Consider the following 12,894-nt stretch of genomic DNA (forward strand, 5'->3'; position numbering starts at 1 on the left):
AGTTCGTTGAGCAAACTACATTCTGTTTTAAATGATTTTTTGCCAACTTGTTAAAAAGACCACCATGATGTGTACCAAAGCCTGACATATTTGTTGATTCATGACTTAATTGTTGGAATTGGAGTAATGTGTCATTTACCTTATTTTAGAGATATAGGGGAATAGAGATTGAACCTATTCTAGTCTTTCACACACTATTAGATTGTAAATCCTTAAACTTTGTACCGATACACATGATCACTTGTCCAAGAAGTGTGCCAGTGCTTTATTATATATTTTTTGTCAGTTGCGGTAAAAACTTCCAGACTTATTTTTCCTAAAGCAATGAATTTCATATTTAGACTAGCTATCTAAAATATTCTGCTTTTGCAGCCAATTTCATTATTCAGTTGCAGACAAATTGTCTAAAATGGTAAATAATCTGTTCTCAAAATAATAACAAATTTGTCTTATTAGCTCCACTCTTATTTGACGAATAAGTCTGGCTTCCAGAATGCCATGGCATTAATAACTACTTTAATTTTAACCTTAACTCAAAAACAGTTTAAGATACCGGTAATTCGAATGAGTCTGGGCACATCAGCTGCCATAGATAATACACAGTTATGACATGTCCCAAAACAGTGGCTCATGGTATTTAGGCAGGTATTCAGGATTGTTTAAGAATTCCATGACTGATTTTTAGTAATTTCTTTGATTTTGCAGGTAAAGTAACGTGTCTGAAGCACAGTTCAAAATTCAACCATTTTATGTGTTTAAAACATAATGTCCTTCTATTGTATAATATGTGTTATTTCAAAACTCTTTTTGTCATGAATTGTGTCATTAGTTATACTAAATAAACATTGGACTTCACAATTATTAATTGTTTAAAAACTGCCTGTTTACAGATGGGGTCTTGGCCTGATATGCTGGGAGGTGATGTCACTGGGGAAGGTCCCGTATGCAGGTCTAGATGAGCAGACGTACAAACAGACAGTGCTTGATGGGTCACGCCCACCCATGGGTGCCTATATGCACATGTACATGTATGTCATCATATCTTTATGATAGTGTTTTAGTTGTACTATAAAACCTAAGTGAAGGTGATGTGCAGTTCTTTGATTTCATTTGGTGATTGGATAAAATCGAATTCAAGACCATCACATGCAGCTGCTGCACTTCAATAGTGTTTATTCTGTATATCATATACAGTTGAACCCTCTTGGCTCGAACTCCTAGGTAACGGCGAAAATACATCGAGCCTCAGGAAATTAGAGCCAATCAGTAATTCTTACTCTCAGTACATAGAAATCTGTCTTTTACAATCAGTTCGAGCCAATGAGGAGATCGAGCCAGCGAGTTCTAGCCAATGGGGTTTGACTGTAATTCTTTGATGTGTAAATTGATTGGAATATTTCTTGACCTGTTTCTAGGTATCGTGTGCTGAAGAGCTGCTGTCAATATTACCCGGATGACAGACCAAATGCAGAGCAAGTGCTCAACCAGCTACTGGATGTTCAGGTAGAAATAATCTTGAACGGATCTTTTAATTTGTATGTTGGTAGTATCAATGAATAGTATGAAGAAATTGTGAGCTTACAATAGTAAATCGTATGCTTATGTGTTGACTTGATTCTTGTTCATAATTACCAATTGTGTGATGACAATAAAAAAGGAGTTCCATACGGGTACTTGTTTTAGAATTTCCAGCATGGCCAAAGTTTTGGAGCTACTTATCTGAGGTGGGAGAAAAAGTTTTCTTGCATACCAAAATTAAACCCTGTCAAGTCACACAAGGTAAGGGCCCTTACGGCAATGAACTAGAGGCACAAACAAACACCACATACACACATACAGACACCACAAACCAACCACACACTAAAAATCGTACGTCCTAATGATTATTGGATAACATTTTGTAACGTGCGACGTCATACAAACACCAACAGATCCCTTCAGAGAAAAGCATGCTCGACCCTGAAGGGGTCCGCTGGTCTTTATATACACTAACTACTCTATTCTCAAAGATCCCGGGCTTTGCTAATTTGCATATTACCAAGTTAACATACGAACTACGAACGTTCTTCCGTTTATAACGGAATATTATTATGAACGCACATCCGCTGCCTACGGCGAACCGTTACACTATGAACGCACATCCGCCGCCTACAGCGGACCGTTACATTACTTTCCCCTCCGAGAAGACTCGTCCCGAGTCTTGGGTCTCGGATTCTTATGGGTAAGGCAACTCCATTCCGGCAGTTGTCATTATTCCACCGCTGCCACCATTTGTAACATGCGACGTCAAACAAACACCAACAGATCCCTTCAGAAAAAAACAAGCTCGACCCTGAAGGGTTCCGCTGGTCTTTATATACACTAACTTCTCTATTCTCACAGATCCCGGGCTTTGCTAATTTTCATATTACCAAGTTAAGATACGAACTACGAATGTTCTTCCGTTATTACGGAATATTATTCGCACATTCGCCACCTACAGCGGACCGTTACACTATGAAGGCACATACGCCGCCTACAGCGGACCGTTACAATTTTGTTTCAAACTGCGGTAGAGACACAGTTCTCCCAACTCAGATAAGTAGATCCAAAACATTGGCCATGCAGGAAATTCTTACCTTGCCCACGGACAAAGATAAAAAGAGTACACATATTCCTTTTTCATTGTCATCACACAATTACCTCCCTTGTTGATGACTGTCATCTGTAGCATTGTGGAAACCTTGCCTTGTGGCAATATTTAGAATGCTAATTAATTATTTCTCGCTTCAAATGGCACCATAAAAAAGTTTTCACGCACCATCCAAGAAATAATGCTGCTTCTCAGAACTATTTAAAGACAGATTTGACTATAAACATAATCTGAATCACTGCGCGCATATGCATGACAACAACGAATTATCACATATCCAAACGCATTTATTTTCACTACGCACAAAAGATTTCCAGCATTTTTTCTTTACTTTATTTTGTTTAGCTGAGGTGGGAGAAAAGGCACCTACCATAGCCGCTCCTGTAAGATAGGTTCATCCCAACCCTCGTGCAGGTTCTTTTGCGGAAACTCGGTAAACCTTGTTTCCGCAAAACACCCTACGCCGGCCATGGAAGATACTTATAATCTTTCCCCGTTACTTTTTTTTACTTAGAAATTCTAGTTGGGTTTTGCATGTAATTCAATTTTAAAGTGATCCATGCATGTTTTACTAAACTTTGAAGTTCCTTAAACTTAAAAGGTGTGTAATAGTCGAGTGTGCTGTCTTAGTGACAGCTCTTGTTTAAAGTTTTGCTTAAAAAGAGATTTGAAGTGTTTGGTTTTCCAGACAATGAATCATTTGGGAGGGATATTGGCTACAAGACTGGTAATCTACTTCCAACCGAAGGTTTCAACAGAGGGTTAATGGCTAGAAGGCTTGTTAATAAATAATAATTAGTCCGTTACTATTTTCAATTTTTCATATATTCACAGGGAAGAGTGTCTGAATCTGAAGAAACTGCCATAGAAAAAGAAAGGCGCCATGGACAACCATTGAACTCGAGACAGCCTGTGATCCAGTCCTGTGATGCTGTTAGACAGAAACGACCACAAGGGTCGGATGATGTTCGCCATTATAGTCCTGCTAGTAAATCCACTATTGATGCTCACCAAAAACAGCTGCCAAAATCAAAAGAAGATGTGTCTGTAATCCTAAACCCTAAATTTGGTGCACGGTTTGCTAACAAACATTCCAATAAAGCCGAAGTCTGTGATCAAGATACATTTTCCACCAAACATACTGGTTTTCCCAATGCAAATCCTGGTGCTACAGGCAGACCAAGTGCTCGACCAAAGGCCTCCTACCAGGAGCTACAACAGAAGGATCAGCGGAAGTCACCTGCCCAGCAAAACCCAACCACCCATCATCACCCAACCACCCAGACCCAGCATCGCCCAACCTCCAAGACCCAGCATCGCCCAAATACCCAGACCCAGCATCACCCAACTACTGAACATCCACCAAGCACTGAGACGCAGCATCACCAAACTACCCAACGTCAACCAACCACCCAGACCCAGCATTATCCAACTGCTAAACATCAGCCACATGCTCAATGGGGCCTGATGCACAATGATCAGCAGAGGAAACATGAACCCCTTGAGCGTCCTGGACAACTGTCAGCACACAATAAGCAGAAGAATGACAAACTTCAGGATAAATACACCAACCACTTCAGTAACCCTTCCGATACAGGAGTTTTCCCAGCCAACTACTTGATGAATAACCCTGAAAGAAACCATGATTGCACATCATCCACCACTCCTCAGCAGGCATTGAGGCCGGCTGAAAACGGTGTAAAGTTGGCAGACAGTGAAATCCTTGAGACAGAAATATAATGAATCTCAAAATGGCAGTTCCATATATACTCATTTCCGTATCTAGACTAAAATGGCAACTTAGCTGTCAATTGTTTATATTTGTGGAGAAAGTTTATTTGGGCTATTTGCCATACTTTAGTTAATGCTTTTATATATTAATTAACCATAGGTTGACTTCCAATAAGCAGAGATTTATTGGGAACATGTAGTACGAAAATTAAAGATCTGAGAGTAATTTGCCTTGTATATTCTTGTACTCATATTGCAGCCATAAACAAGTTTATGTTTTAATACAGTAAAACTGCAGTGGTTCAAACAAGCGTTCGTTTGAAAACCAGCGATCAGTCGAGGTGAAAGCTTAGTCCTGAGCATTATTCCTTCTATATTCATATAAATATACTGACGCTGGATCGAAACCTAAATAAGTGAAGGAGTCGAGCACCATTGCCGGTCCTGAATACACAAATCATGCACAAAACCTTATGGTTACCTCAAGGTCATTATTCCACACAATTTTCCGAATGCATGTTCCAAAAAAACTAGCAATTGGCAGGTTTTTAAGTTTTCACAAGTTGTAAAAATTGCAATGACAGATGAAAGTGAATTTGAAACGTGTGAAAAACCGATTAAAACCGTTTATATTTGATAAGGGCATTTGAGAAGATACTTGTGAAAAGTTAATGATGAGAATTTAATCATAATCTTATGTTGTTTGTTTACAAAATAAGTGTTCTTTGAAAAGATAAACTTTGTTATTATCCTTTTATATTTTTTTCTTTTCCATTAAGTATACGACAGCTTTTGAGCATGTGAGCAATTTCCACAATGCTATAAATAAATAATCGGTGCCGAAACTAACGACTTAAAAAATATATTGAAAAACGTTTCATAATAGATTAAAATTGGTCTTTCGAAACATCGGATTACTAGAGGTTTTAGCTTGTTTCCCGGCGTCCTCGAGCAATCGCAGTTTTACTGTAAAACTATTTTATTTTGTAACTGTATCATATGACACACCAGCCTGTATTGTCACTTGTGATATAATTCTATTACATTTAGTACAGCTATGAAGCCATATTACTTAAGAAATAATGCATAATGATGAAATTGTATTTCTATTTTATGTCCCTTGTTTGGCAAATCAAGAAATACTTTGTATATATTTTGTGCCATGATATTATTGAAAATTATCACTACAGCGCATTTTAATATGTATGTATATCCAACAATTATATATGAAAGTGTCAAGTTTGAAGTTATATTTTTTACGCAGACTATGTTTATGTATGACCCTCGTAAACTTTGCTTGTCTGTATAGCCTTAACCATGCGCCTCTAAACAGGCTCTGTGTTTATTGTTTGACCAAGTACTGGGCTTGTCTCTGTGGTTTCCTATGTATTAGTTCAAGGACAGTATTCAGATTATAGATTTGTTGCTGTAATTTATTACATGTTATTTTATATTCTATAAAGGCCCCACAATTATCATTGTGGATGCTCTATATTAATCATCTTGTCATGGCATTCTGTAAGTTTCCAATTGTTTTCTTAATAACTTTAAAACCAAAGAATCAGCTAAAAACTTCAAAATGGTTCATCACAGTAACACTTTTTTACCCTAGTAACATAACTGTAATGTGAATATCGATAAGTGTAGAACCCGGTATAAACATATTCAAAGTGAACAAGTGAATTTACTTTTTTTATACCCCCCCTTTAAAGAAGAGGGGTATATTGCTTTGTACATGTCGGTAGGTCGGTCCGTCGGAAGATTAAAGTTTGTCCGAGTGATAACTCAACAATTCCTTGACGTAAGGTCATCAAACTTGACATGAAGATAGGGCCTGACCAGTAGATGACCCCTATTGATTTTAGGGTGACCTTGAATGATAAAAGGTTGTCCGATTGGTAATTTTACAATGCCTGCACCCATGGCCCTTAATCTTGATTTGGAGCTTGGGTCTGACCAGTACAAGATCCCTATTGATTTTGGGGTTCATCGGGCCAAAGGTCAAGGACACATTGACCTTGAATGATAAAAGGTTGTCCGAGTGATAACTCGACAATGCCAACACCCATGGCCCTCAAACTTGACTTAGAGGTTCGGCCTGACCAGTTAATGTTCCCTATTTGTTTTGGGGGGGCGTCGGACCAAAGGTCAAGGTTACATTGACCTTGAAGGCAAAATCGACAATTCCTGGACCTATGGTCATCAAACTTGACATGAAGGTTGGGCCTGACCAGTAGATGACTCCTCTTGATTTTGGGTTTTATCAGGTCAAAAGTCAATGTCACAGTGACCTTTAACACGAAAAAGTTAACAAAGCTTCTCCCAGTGATATCTCAACAAAGCCTGGACCTATGATCATCAAACTTGATTAGGGGGTTTGGCCTTTTAATCTAAGAGGTCATCGGATCAAAGGTCAAGGTCACAGTGACCTTGAACGCAAAAAGCTTGTCTGTGTGATGACTTGACACTGCCTGCACCCATGGCCCTAAAACTTCACTTGGATGTCCATGCATATTTCATTTAATTGTCCAAATAATCCTGACAACATGGCGCTTTGGGGGGATATAATGTTTGACAAACATCTCTTGTATTATAAGCTTTTGAGGATTAGATGAAATATATCACATTGTGAACTGGTGTGACTGGTTTGTTTTTGAAATTGTTTAGTTGTATAAAAAAAGTTAGAGCACTATGTACTGAAAGATGTGAATGAAAATTGAAACAACGATTACGAGCAATTATATATTGAACTCATGAACATTTGAAGAACTTCAACTCTGTGGCTTGTGATACTAATTGAGGTAGTGATGCAAAAGAATTTATTTTTCATCAGAGCTTGAAAAGTATGAGATGAAAGTGAATCATTAATTTATGGCAATGTTGACTTGTTACATTTTAAAAACCATAACTCTGAGACCTGTTGTTTATAAATTGCTTCCCTGTACAAACAAAGTATGTTTGAAAATTATTCATAACTTATGCCAGTGTTGACTGGACATATTTTAAGGACCATACATTTGTGACCAGTGGTTAATGCTGTGTTTCTTGAATAATTATGGAATATAAAAATAATATTTGAGCATAGCTTTTGGCATGTAGTTTAAAGTGCTAGCTTGGTTTTCTATTTTTGTTTATGACTTGCAATACATGACTGTATTTTGTTTGTTGTAGATTGATGTTATACGGAGTGTTTTGTTAATAAAAGGAATACTAAAACATTGATGTTTGTATTCTCTATATTTGTAAATGAAAGCAGTTCTTTTTGGTAATTTCTTTAAAGTTAACAAATATGACATATAATAACCAGGTATTTTATAGCTGTGTCATTTTCCCTGCTTGTTGGTGTAGTTCGTTGAGCAAACTACATTCTGTTTTAAATGATTTTTTGCCATCTTGTTAAAAAGACCACCATGATGTGTACCAAAGCCTGACATATTTGTTGATTCATGACTTAATTGTTGGAATTGGAGTAATGTGTCATTTACCTTATTTTAGAGATATAGGGGAATAGAGATTGAACCTATTCTAGTCTTTCACACACTATTAGATTGTAAATCCTTAAACTTTGTACCGATACACATGATCACTTGTCCAAGAAGTGTGCCAGTGCTTTATTATATATTTTTTGTCAGTTGCGGTAAAAACTTCCAGACTTATTTTTCCTAAAGCAATGAATTTCATATTTAGACTAGCTATCTAAAATATTCTGCTTTTGCAGCCAATTTCATTATTCAGTTGCAGACAAATTGTCTAAAATGGTAAATAATCTGTTCTCAAAATAATAACAAATTTGTCTTATTAGCTCCACTCTTATTTGACGAATAAGTCTGGCTTCCAGAATGCCATGGCATTAATAACTACTTTAATTTTAACCTTAACTCAAAAACAGTTTAAGATACCGGTAATTCGAATGAGTCTGGGCACATCAGCTGCCATAGATAATACACAGTTATGACATGTCCCAAAACAGTGGCTCATGGTATTTAGGCAGGTATTCAGGATTGTTTAAGAATTCCATGACTGATTTTTAGTAATTTCTTTGATTTTGCAGGTAAAGTAACGTGTCTGAAGCACAGTTCAAAATTCAACCATTTTATGTGTTTAAAACATAATGTCCTTCTATTGTATAATATGTGTTATTTCAAAACTCTTTTTGTCATGAATTGTGTCATTAGTTATACTAAATAAACATTGGACTTCACAATTATTAATTGTTTAAAAACTGCCTGTTTACAGATGGGGTCTTGGCCTGATATGCTGGGAGGTGATGTCACTGGGGAAGGTCCCGTATGCAGGTCTAGATGAGCAGACGTACAAACAGACAGTGCTTGATGGGTCACGCCCACCCATGGGTGCCTATATGCACATGTACATGTATGTCATCATATCTTTATGATAGTGTTTTAGTTGTACTATAAAACCTAAGTGAAGGTGATGTGCAGTTCTTTGATTTCATTTGGTGATTGGATAAAATCGAATTCAAGACCATCACATGCAGCTGCTGCACTTCAATAGTGTTTATTCTGTATATCATATACAGTTGAACCCTCTTGGCTCGAACTCCTAGGTAACGGCGAAAATACATCGAGCCTCAGGAAATTAGAGCCAATCAGTAATTCTTACTCTCAGTACATAGAAATCTGTCTTTTACAATCAGTTCGAGCCAATGAGGAGATCGAGCCAGCGAGTTCTAGCCAATGGGGTTTGACTGTAATTCTTTGATGTGTAAATTGATTGGAATATTTCTTGACCTGTTTCTAGGTATCGTGTGCTGAAGAGCTGCTGTCAATATTACCCGGATGACAGACCAAATGCAGAGCAAGTGCTCAACCAGCTACTGGATGTTCAGGTAGAAATAATCTTGAACGGATCTTTTAATTTGTATGTTGGTAGTATCAATGAATAGTATGAAGAAATTGTGAGCTTACAATAGTAAATCGTATGCTTATGTGTTGACTTGATTCTTGTTCATAATTACCAATTGTGTGATGACAATAAAAAAGGAGTTCCATACGGGTACTTGTTTTAGAATTTCCAGCATGGCCAAAGTTTTGGAGCTACTTATCTGAGGTGGGAGAAAAAGGTTTCTTGCATACCAAAATTAAACCCTGTCAAGTCACACAAGGTAAGGGCCCTTACGGCAATGAACTAGAGGCACAAACAAACACCACATACACACATACAGACACCACAAACCAACCACACACTAAAAATCGTACGTCCTAATGATTATTGGATAACATTTTGTAACGTGCGACGTCATACAAACACCAACAGATCCCTTCAGAGAAAAGCATGCTCGACCCTGAAGGGGTCCGCTGGTCTTTATATACACTAACTACTCTATTCTCAAAGATCCCGGGCTTTGCTAATTTGCATATTACCAAGTTAACATACGAACTACGAACGTTCTTCCGTTTATAACGGAATATTATTATGAACGCACATCCGCTGCCTACGGCGAACCGTTACACTATGAACGCACATCCGCCGCCTACAGCGGACCGTTACATTACTTTCCCCTCCGAGAAGACTCGTCCCGAGTCTTGGGTCTCGGATTCTTATGGGTAAGGCAACTCCATTCCGGCAGTTGTCATTATTCCACCGCTGCCACCATTTGTAACATGCGACGTCAAACAAACACCAACAGATCCCTTCAGAAAAAACAAGCTCGACCCTGAAGGGTTCCGCTGGTCTTTATATACACTAACTTCTCTATTCTCACAGATCCCGGGCTTTGCTAATTTTCATATTACCAAGTTAAGATACGAACTACGAATGTTCTTCCGTTATTACGGAATATTATTCGCACATTCGCCACCTACAGCGGACCGTTACACTATGAAGGCACATACGCCGCCTACAGCGGACCGTTACAATTTTGTTTCAAACTGCGGTAGAGACACAGTTCTCCCAACTCAGATAAGTAGATCCAAAACATTGGCCATGCAGGAAATTCTTACCTTGCCCACGGACAAAGATAAAAAGAGTACACATATTCCTTTTTCATTGTCATCACACAATTACCTCCCTTGTTGATGACTGTCATCTGTAGCATTGTGGAAACCTTGTCTTGTGGCAATATTTAGAATGCTAATTAATTATTTCTCGCTTCAAATGGCACCATAAAAAAGTTTTCACGCACCATCCAAGAAATAATGCTGCTTCTCAGAACTATTTAAAGACAGATTTGACTATAAACATAATCTGAATCACTGCGCGCATATGCATGACAACAACGAATTATCACATATCCAAACGCATTTATTTTCACTACGCACAAAAGATTTCCAGCATTTTTTCTTTACTTTATTTTGTTTAGCTGAGGTGGGAGAAAAGGCACCTACCATAGCCGCTCCTGTAAGATAGGTTCATCCCAACCCTCGTGCAGGTTCTTTTGCGGAAACTCGGTAAACCTTGTTTCCGCAAAACACCCTACGCCGGCCATGGAAGATACTTATAATCTTTCCCCGTTACTTTTTTTTACTTAGAAATTCTAGTTGGGTTTTGCATGTAATTCAATTTTAAAGTGATCCATGCATGTTTTACTAAACTTTGAAGTTCCTTAAACTTAAAAGGTGTGTAATAGTCGAGTGTGCTGTCTTAGTGACAGCTCTTGTTTAAAGTTTTGCTTAAAAAGAGATTTGAAGTGTTTGGTTTTCCAGACAATGAATCATTTGGGAGGGATATTGGCTACAAGACTGGTAATCTACTTCCAACCGAAGGTTTCAACAGAGGGTTAATGGCTAGAAGGCTTGTTAATAAATAATAATTAGTCCGTTACTATTTTCAATTTTTCATATATTCACAGGGAAGAGTGTCTGAATCTGAAGAAACTGCCATAGAAAAAGAAAGGCGCCATGGACAACCATTGAACTCGAGACAGCCTGTGATCCAGTCCTGTGATGCTGTTAGACAGAAACGACCACAAGGGTCGGATGATGTTCGCCATTATAGTCCTGCTAGTAAATCCACTATTGATGCTCACCAAAAACAGCTGCCAAAATCAAAAGAAGATGTGTCTGTAATCCTAAACCCTAAATTTGGTGCACGGTTTGCTAACAAACATTCCAATAAAGCCGAAGTCTGTGATCAAGATACATTTTCCACCAAACATACTGGTTTTCCCAATGCAAATCCTGGTGCTACAGGCAGACCAAGTGCTCGACCAAAGGCCTCCTACCAGGAGCTACAACAGAAACAAAACCCAACCACCCATCATCACCCAACCACCCAGACCCAGCATCGCCCAACCTCCAAGACCCAGCATCGCCCAAATACCCAGACCCAGCATCACCCAACTACTGAACATCCACCAAGCACTGAGACGCAGCATCACCAAACTACCCAACGTCAACCAACCACCCAGACCCAGCATTATCCAACTGCTAAACATCAGCCACATGCTCAATGGGGCCTGATGCACAATGATCAGCAGAGGAAAAATGCACCCCTTGAGCGTCCTGGACAACTGTCAGCACACACTAAGCAGAAGAATGACAAACTTCAGGATAAATACACCAACCACTTCAGTAACCCTTCTGATACAGGAGTTTTCCCAGCCAACTACTTGATGAATAACCCTGAAAGAAACCGTGATTGCACATCTTCCACCACTCCTCACCAGGCATTGAGGCCGGCTGAAAACGGTGTAAAGTTGGCAGACAGTGAAATCCTTGAGACAAATATAATGAATCTCAAAATGGCAGTTTTATATATACTAATTTCCGTATCTAGACTAAAATGGCAACTTAGCTGTCAATTGTCTATATTTGTGGAGAAAGTTTATTTGGGCTATTTGCCATACTTTAGTTAGTGCTTTTAACCATAGGTTGACTTCCAATAAGCAGAGATTTATTGGGAACATGTAGTTCGAAAATTAAAGATCTGAGAGTAATTTGCCTTGTATATTCTTGTACTCATATTGCAGCCATAAACAAGTTTATGTTTTAATACAGTAAAACTGCAGTGGTTCAAACAAGCGTTCGTTTGAAAACCAGCGATCAGTCGAGGTCAAAGCTTAGTCCAGAGCATTATTTCTTCTATATTCATATAAATATACTGACGCTGGATCGAAACCTAAATAAGTGAAGGAGTCGAGCACCATTGCCGGTCCTGAATACACAAACCATGCACAAAACAATGTTCCAAAAAAACACAAGAAATTGGCAGGTGTGTAAGATTAACACGGTTTATATTTGATAAGGGCATTTGAGAAGATACTTGTGAAAAGTTAATGATGAGAATTTAATCATATTCTTATGTTGTTTGTTTACAAAATAAGTGTTCTTTTGAAAAGATAAACTTTGCTATTATCCTTTTATATTTTGTTTTCTTTTCCATTAAGTATACGACAGCTTTTGAGCATGTGAGCAATTTCCACAATGCAATAAATAAATAATCGGTGCCGAAACTGACAAAAATATATTGAAAAACGTTTCATAATAGATTAAAATTGGTCTTTCGAAACATCGGATTACTAGAGGTTTTAGCTTGTTTCCCGGCGTCCTCGAGCAATCGCAGTTTCACTG

The 12,894-nt window shown here is 38.2% G+C and overlaps 2 protein-coding genes across 2 annotated transcripts; both read left to right on the forward strand.

Annotated features, from left to right (window-relative positions):
• Positions 1-88: 88 nt before the first annotated feature.
• Positions 89-7,583, forward strand: LOC128213457 (uncharacterized protein C2orf16-like). The gene is made up of 3 exons (XM_052919163.1): positions 89-1,028; positions 1,416-1,503; positions 3,467-7,583. Exons 1-3 carry the CDS (start codon positions 922-924, stop codon positions 4,370-4,372), a joined length of 1,101 nt encoding a protein of 366 aa, XP_052775123.1. The 5' UTR covers positions 89-921; the 3' UTR covers positions 4,373-7,583.
• Positions 7,584-7,739: 156 nt separating this feature from the next.
• LOC128213456 (uncharacterized) lies at positions 7,740-12,621 on the forward strand. Its single transcript, XM_052919162.1, has 3 exons — positions 7,740-8,737; positions 9,125-9,212; positions 11,175-12,621. Exons 1-3 carry the CDS (start codon positions 8,631-8,633, stop codon positions 12,177-12,179), a joined length of 1,200 nt encoding a protein of 399 aa, XP_052775122.1. The 5' UTR covers positions 7,740-8,630; the 3' UTR covers positions 12,180-12,621.
• Positions 12,622-12,894: the final 273 nt, after the last annotated feature.

The sequence above is a fragment of the Mya arenaria genome, chromosome 13 (assembly GCF_026914265.1).
Source record: "Mya arenaria isolate MELC-2E11 chromosome 13, ASM2691426v1".
Taxonomy (NCBI): Eukaryota; Metazoa; Mollusca; class Bivalvia; order Myida; family Myidae; genus Mya; species Mya arenaria.

Excerpts from the sequence above, each read along its gene's own strand:
- LOC128213456 (XM_052919162.1), top strand. The coding sequence starts at position 8,631 with ATGTCACTGGGGAAGGTCCCGTATGCAGGTCTAGATGAGCAGACGTAC. Across the intron at positions 8,738-9,124 it reads GCCTATATGCACATGTACAT|GTATCGTGTGCTGAAGAGCT; the intron begins GTATGTCATCAT and ends ACCTGTTTCTAG. Across the intron at positions 9,213-11,174 it reads ACCAGCTACTGGATGTTCAG|GGAAGAGTGTCTGAATCTGA; the intron begins GTAGAAATAATC and ends ATATATTCACAG.
- LOC128213457 (XM_052919163.1), top strand. The coding sequence starts at position 922 with ATGTCACTGGGGAAGGTCCCGTATGCAGGTCTAGATGAGCAGACGTAC. Across the intron at positions 1,029-1,415 it reads GCCTATATGCACATGTACAT|GTATCGTGTGCTGAAGAGCT; the intron begins GTATGTCATCAT and ends ACCTGTTTCTAG. Across the intron at positions 1,504-3,466 it reads ACCAGCTACTGGATGTTCAG|GGAAGAGTGTCTGAATCTGA; the intron begins GTAGAAATAATC and ends ATATATTCACAG.